Source organism: Acanthisitta chloris, unplaced genomic scaffold, assembly GCF_000695815.1.
Source record: "Acanthisitta chloris isolate BGI_N310 unplaced genomic scaffold, ASM69581v1 scaffold12851, whole genome shotgun sequence".
Classification (NCBI taxonomy): domain Eukaryota; kingdom Metazoa; phylum Chordata; class Aves; order Passeriformes; family Acanthisittidae; genus Acanthisitta; species Acanthisitta chloris.
Genome location: NW_008654395.1, coordinates 33,180 through 40,801, shown reverse-complemented (window position 1 = coordinate 40,801; position 7,622 = coordinate 33,180). Strand labels below are relative to the sequence as shown.

The window sequence follows — 7,622 nt, the reverse complement described above, 5'->3', positions numbered from 1 at the left end:
CTCTAAGAACATGATGAGCAGCTTAGCCCACCTCATTCACAGCTTCCCACATCCTTCTAGAGTTGTTTGAAAACACCCTCAAGGTCACAATATTGACCCTTTTAAACTCCTTGTAGTCAAATGTTGACCTGTCTTAAACAGACCAAATCTACTATGACAGAGAACTGAAACTAGGTAACCTATTGGCCTTGCCACTAGCTCAGAACAGCTATACTCAAGGCAAGACCAGATGGGAGCAGAAAGGTGCCCTGGAAGCCTAGAGCATTGAGTCTGATGTCCTGGTCCATCACAGCTTGTGTGCTTGATATGGCACAGCCATTTATCTTGTTCCTCAACTTCCATATTAAAAATCACCACCATCCCAAGTATCATCCTTTCCAGTAAGGAAACAGAGTAGTGGTTGTTGGCTGCTCCAATACTACAGTGAATAGGTGACATGTATCAGAGTTAAGTAGGACAAGTCTTGAAATAGTCACCCACAACTTTTATGCCACCACTACCATCAGGAATATTATGCTCTTGCAGTGGCAGCTACCTTTTGTTTCGATTTATTTAAAATTTCCTTTCATTAAACATCCAAAAGAGATCCTACTGGCAGAGCAATACCAATGAGAAGTGAGAATGACTAATGTAATGGCATCCATGTTAAACCTAAAATGTAGCTGCAAAAGCATGAGATTCCTGGTGGTAGAGGCAACGTAAGAACTGTGGGTGATTGTTTTGAGACAACATGAATAGATTTACTAACATCACCAACTGTGGTACAGCCATGGGGCCTAACTCCTCACTCCTGTTGGATCCACAGAAAACAAGGTTTTTCAGCAAACCTCTGGGCAGCAAGAGGCCACCTGTGTGCTCAGAACACCATCACACACAAGGTGCACTGTGCACAGTCAGTGCCTGCATACAAAACACAGCACATTAACCTGCTAAAGCTTTTCCAAAATAGCTATGCTGTGGGGGAGTGATCATCACTAATGATTCTCTGAATCGTTTTTTTGCAGCGAAGGTCCTGCTCTGCAACTGCCTCTAACCAGAACATGCTAAGGCTGTGCCGATTAATTGCACTTGTTTAACGTGTTTCCAAAGCTAAGTAGTAGTAAGGCTGAACATCCTTATTTACTCAGAGACATGCTCTGACTTGGATTGCACACACATTCAGAGAAGAAATTTCGGTAACTGTAAGTAACTCTTTTCAGACATAACAAGTGTTAGGGAGTTATTGTTCTCGGAAGCATGAATCCTTCCAAATGTACCTACTTCTCTTATGTGTATCCCAGGATTATTTGTTACTGTCTCCAACTCAGTGTCATTTAATTACCAGTCTCATTCAAAGAATATATTCAAAGCAAAAATATTACTCAGGAGAGATCATTTTTCTTAGCAGAAACAGGCAGCATTCCTTATGGCTTTGCGAGTGGCAGACTGGGGGAAGCAACCCCCATAATTTAGAACAGAAAGACAACAAGTGCCTGAACTGATTACTCAGCTGTAATAGGAGAAAATATGGAGTGTTTCTTTATATTGGAAGCCACAAACAGCAATCATTTCAGGGTCTGACACCTTTTTCCTCCCTGGCTTTGTTTTATAAATATGTTTTTAAAAGTAGGGTATTTAAAAAGGCATTTCAGAAGTCCACCACCCATAGATAATGCCACTGTACTTTACGGATAAAGAAATCCCGGGTCCATGCCCAACATGTTCACAAACTCACACAGTGAGACAAGAACAGGAATCAGTGGCACAAAAGCACAGCTCTGTGCCTAGTTGCCAGTATTTTAAGCTATTACTCTCTGCTAAATATTTATTTAACACACTGAGAACATGGACATGAGCACAACAGTGAGATTACATGTGTGCAGACACAGAGAAGTAATCTTTTTAGTGGTGCAGAACACACCAGGTGCTGGATACATTTCATCTCAGTAAAATGAGTGAAAACCTGGTCTTTAAGAGGTGCAATAGAGGTGTGCCAGAGAACACACAGCTCAACATATGCCAGGCTGTCTGTATGCTACACTGAAGATTCCCATTCCAAAGGATTATTTAATTTTCTCTTCTGCATCTGCCCGAGACACAACTGAGAGGGTTGGCAGCTAGGAGACCTTCCTTACCCCTCCTGGGTTGAAAACAAACTCTGCTACATAAGCCCAGGAAGACTACAGCTAGCACCTTACCCAGGATGACCACTCCTATTAGGAATCTTTCCCCACAGGCCAGCACAGGATAGGACCTCCATCCACATACATTAACTCTTCTAGGGTTTATTCCAGTAAGGAATATTTCTGCAGATGGTTATCTAGGCACCTGCAAAGCAAAGCTAGATAAAAACAACTTCCTAGTCCCAGCTACCACAGTATTTGTCTCCTTATTTTAGGCACATTACATGCCAAGCATTTAGTTTCTACAAGGCGTAATGTTTCTAAAGAGAACAAATGAAATGACAGACACTGAAACCTTGAAAAACATTACAATGCAACGAATGAAAAGTCAGAATAATCAAAACACTCCATCATCTCAACATCTCATAAGTCAGTGGACTTCAGGCTTGTGCTCTGGGTGAAGGATTGATCCTTACGAGGAGAATGCTCTGTCTTTGTGAAAGCAGATTTGCCAGAAGGACCACATACTAAGATGTTTAAACACCTTTGCAACCAATCCCCATTCTCAGAAGTGCTCTCAGCAAACTGTTGCTTCCACAGACACCAGCATATGGGCCCCAGCTCTTCCAGAAAACACTGTGCATCCATCAGGTTCTCTGGTTGTTATGATTACAGGGAACCATATGAAGAGCAGAATTTTTGGGATGAAAGCCAGAGAAAGGCCAACATGCCAACAACTGAATGAAATCTATAACTTCATGCTGTGTTGAACTCCCTGTCTGCCCTTACAGCACTTCTGTTTTGCAAAAATTATTTACCAGCAAACGTGTTTACTTCATTAGATTGCAAAAATATTTTGCATTTACAGGAGACACACAAAGAAGAATTAAAAGAAATAAGCACCAAATATGTAACTTATTTTGCAGATTTATTTATGTAAGAGATAGTATCAATGGTATCTTGTCAAACATGAAATATAATGCAGAACCTGCAGTTTATTCATGCAATGCAGTTATACGAACAATACAAGTGACAGATTTCAAATAACTACCAAAACACCGAAGCACTGTGTGACAATTACTCAGTGAAAATAACTACGAAATTGTCATTAAAAATAGCATTATACAAATCTACATTTTTTTAATTCCCGCAACATTGTAGTTAGTTTGCTGTCCATCCCCAAATAAAATATACAGAGATAATTCTGACAAGTGTATGTTTAAGTTTACATTCTGAAAACTCCAAATTCTGTCTTCTTCGTAGGTGCATTCAACGCTGCACTGAGACTGAGGCCCAAAACCAGTCTTGTGTCAGCTGGATCAATAATTCCATCATCCCATAATCTAGAAAAAAACCAAAAACATTAAAAAGCAATAATAATTAAAGAAAATTAGCATATATGGCTGATAGATTTTCAAGCCCATGAAACTGGAAATGCTTATACTAAAGAAAGAGGAGTAAAGAGCTAAATGATATTTGAAGTCATGAAGTCAATTCACCTTGACCAACAATGCTACAGACTGGAGTGCCTTACTCTGTGAAACTTGAACAATGTATACATTTTAGACAAATGAAGAAAGTCAGGTCTACATATTTCTGATGAGGTTCTTCATACACAGTCATTGCCTTAAAGCAAAAAAACCTCTTTGCTGATATTCATGTGGAAAATGACCTTTTGTCAATGACCCATCTTCCTCTATTAAGAATGCTTGTATTTTACCGACTACATAACGTCATTATTAACACTATTCAGGCTAATTCAACACCAGATGATACAAGTGCTTATTCTTTCATAATTAGAAAATCCAAAGTAAATTTCAAGTATTTCCAGAATTTCTTACATTTATTTTTTAATGAAGTCCATTTCTAAACAACCAGAAGATAATACCCCCCTCAACCCAGGATTGAAGGTAATTAATTTATGAATGCACAGTTACCAAAATCTCAAGTCCCCAAAATACCAACACTGGTAAATAGTCACTTTGATGTTCTCTAAAATTAAAGTCTTTGTGGCACCAGTTCTCAATGACAGCTCCATCCTATCTGAAATAAAATCCACGTTAAAACTCTTGGCAGGCCGCAAAACTGTAAATATCATTATGTCCCCAACAAATACTCAAACAAGATAAACACTGGTCATTGCAATCCAGTCTCGCTTAGACGAGACTTTAATCAACATCTGCAAAACTTACGCAAAAACTTTGGTTAAGACAGGGAACTTTTCTGAACTTACTTCGGTGTTGGATATTGCTTAATTCTTTGTCTGTGGAAAATTTTAAAGTACAAGAAGCTGTCATGAATAGGGAGCCAAGACTGACTTCATCTAGGGAAGGCACATCCCTTCCTTTCTAACTGAAGTTCCATCTGCAAATTTCCTATTGTTTGGAGATTAACTGAAAAAATCTATTAGAGAGGAAAAAAAAGAGTGCATTTTGCACTCTTATTTCAATACCAAATGTCCTCACCTCACTCCTGAAAGAAAGAGGACTGCAAACTACATAAATACATGGTGATAAGCAGAAGGCAGCAGCAGACACTTATGAGTGTCTTCCGTCTGTGCTTTATTTTGCTGTTTGCTGTGCGATTAATGCTCATCATATCAGATAGAAATATTAAGAGACTGACAGTGTACATTTTTTGCTTTACAACAAATAACATGTATCTATCCTATGATGCGCAAAACGGAACTGCAATAAAAGTCACCTGTAACAAGATCAGGCACAAGGGATCAGCTTAGGAACCCATTCTCCAGCTAGCAGAGAGAGAGAAGAAGACACCCAACTCAGAAAGAAAACTCTGCTATAAACATATCTTATCATGGTGCAGTTTCTCAGGCAGAAGAGACTGTTAACCTAAATAGGGCACAAGAGCAAAACTGAGGTACAGAAGGAGAAAGGGGTTTGGAGAAGGGAAGATTTTCCTGTTAATTGGGAAAAATTATGCTGTTTGTTTCTTGGGACTGAAAGCAAAATTTTGATTACAGAAACTTTGCACCATAGTAGCTGTGACACTCCCTGATCTGTCTGCCAGGTCCCAGAGAGAAATAAATCCGGAAAAATCACAGACTCATGCGTTGTCTACACCATAGTCTGGGTTAAGTGTATGGTCTAAGCTCTTTCTGTCTGGCTCCTGTGAATAACTCCTTTCCTAACAGTTTTACATTTTAAGTAGTAACTCATCAGAATATTTGGTTTATTTTAACAATACTCCATTGAAGAGAACCAGACTAAGTGCTTCTTACCATACAGCGAAAACAATTGGAAGCTTTTCTTCATTCAAAATAGCCAAATAACCAAGTGTAACTTGGTTTTACAAAGACTAACTTAAGAGATGTTTGAATTCTCTTGGTTTTTCCCAAGATAGTGGTTATAGCTGTTGATATAATCTAGGACAACAGAATGACCAAGATAGATTATTTCCTATACTTTCAACATCACAGAGCATGCATTACCTCTTGTATTTTAAATATATTAATCTGCCAAAGGGATAGAGAAGATCCTTATTAATAGTGAAAAGAAAAGTAGCTTTGTGAGGTCGAATCAACTACAATCCCTCTGTTTTCTTAGGACTGTGAAAAAAAAACCCTCTTAAGAGCAATCTCAAATATAGTAACTTCTATTTTTAAGCAAATTTGGTATTTTTTATTGCTACAGGTTTGTTTGCTCTGCTTGTCAAAATTTTTTTCAATTAACACCTGCAATTAACTTTTTTTATCAACTTAATTCGTTACCTTCCAAGCTGCAACTTCTCAGTGACTACCACTGTAATAAACACTTCCAAACACAAAGCACATTTTAAGGCAGATTTGGTTGTTTTTCTTTGTTTTGTTTTTGTTTGTTTGTGGACTTTTTGTAACAGCACAATTAACTTATATTGACAACCATAAAGATTTCATGCTGCGTGAAGTTGAGCTGCTTTCATATGGTCACCCCTGGCTTGTGATTCTCTTTGTTTAAAGAAAAGTACATTCTCTACTGGATGTAACATTAATAATTAAACTATCTATTAAAACCCTACTGATGGAACATGAGTCACAAAGACACTCATAAAACATCTGTAACTGAGACAGTGTGAGTAAAAGAAATGAAGTCGCCGAAAGTAAAATGCTCATGTAATTTGTTAAGATGCAAACCACTGCAATCCTTTTTAGAAACCAGTAAGCAGATTAATATAACTCATTAAAAAGGGTGCTGCCTAATGACTGCCATTAATTAAGACTGCTCATTGTGAAAGGTTGTAATCCAATAACTGGTTAAGGTTTGATTAGAAAATACAACTGCAGGGAACAGTATTGACTTCCCGTACATACAGTAAACTATCATTTATAAGTAAAATTGTATAAACAGAGTAAATGAGGGTATTTGCTTGTATTTTAATCTTAAGTGAATTTTCCTTCTCTTGCCCTATTACTGCAAAAAGCTTGATTCAAATCCTCATGAAGTCCAGTGGAAGGGTCACATCAGTCTCAATGGACATAAAGAGCCAAGCAGACTGGTTCCTGTATCTTAGCAAGAAGACAGCATGAGGCAGCCTCCAAACTGACTGCACACAAGCAGGAACACAGACCACAGTCTTTGTGCCCATCTGTCAGTTTTTTCCCTCAGTAATGCAAAGCTGCTTGTTGGACTTTTCTTCTAGTTTTTTTTTGTGGAAGGATCTTACAAAACCAAGGCTGCCCAGCTTCAGTTTCAATACAACACCCTGACATTTGGTTGATGGTCAACTGTTTTTTTACCATGCTTGGAAACAGACAGGAAGCATCCTTTAGAGCAAAGGGAACAGGTTGCTTCTCCCTCATAGTGCATGCTCGCTAATAAGCCGCTGCTGATGCTGGCTGAGAAATGGGTTGGCTCCAAGGGGCAAGGTGGCTACATCCCTCCCTTAAGTATGTTATATGCTGCAAAGACTGTAATCCCACTTGTCTCATTGTTTCTGCTTGGACAGCCTACTCCACAGTAATGAAAACTTCTGTGCTATTGATCTGAGGTCTTGCTTAGGAATTAGATAATATTGGCAAAAAAGAATGAAATCAGGGCAGGAAACATGAGAGCATCTACTGAAATACCCAATTATATCTACCAGACAGCAGAAAGTAATTAAGAGCTCCTAGACAATGCAGACTGCACCTATATGAATCAAAGAGCAAGAGAAACCAGCTTGGACTGTTTTGCCCTGAGCCACTCAGACACTTTTGTCAAACGCACTCCTCCGTGTAAAGGGGCATTTCACTTTCATTGCTTATAGCCAGACAAACCTTCGTGGGATTTCAGCTCTGACATTTGACTTCATGTCTCAGCTGGGCTTATTATCTTTAGGGCAGCATCACATGAACCCAACCACATGCAATCCAAACCCACATTAGTTTGCAACCAACTCACATCTGTGCACATCACATTTCCTTTCCAAGCTACAGGCAGAATAAGAAGTACCTAACTACTCTGCCTTTGTCTTACTCTTACATGTAAAATTATTTTCTTACAGATTAGAAACTTACTGATGTAAACACTGACAATCATCTGT

General features: G+C 38.6%; 1 protein-coding gene across 1 annotated transcript in view; it reads right to left on the bottom strand.

The window, feature by feature from the left end:
• Window positions 1-3,011: 3,011 nt before the first annotated feature.
• Window positions 3,012-7,622, bottom strand: part of LOC103810598 (methylcrotonoyl-CoA carboxylase beta chain, mitochondrial-like) — a gene marked incomplete at its 5' end in the record, with an annotated part of 35,845 nt that continues 31,234 nt past the window's right edge. Inside the window, 1 exon segment of the mRNA XM_009083505.1 lies at window positions 3,012-3,445. Within this exon segment, the coding sequence (XP_009081753.1) occupies window positions 3,328-3,445 (118 nt within the window).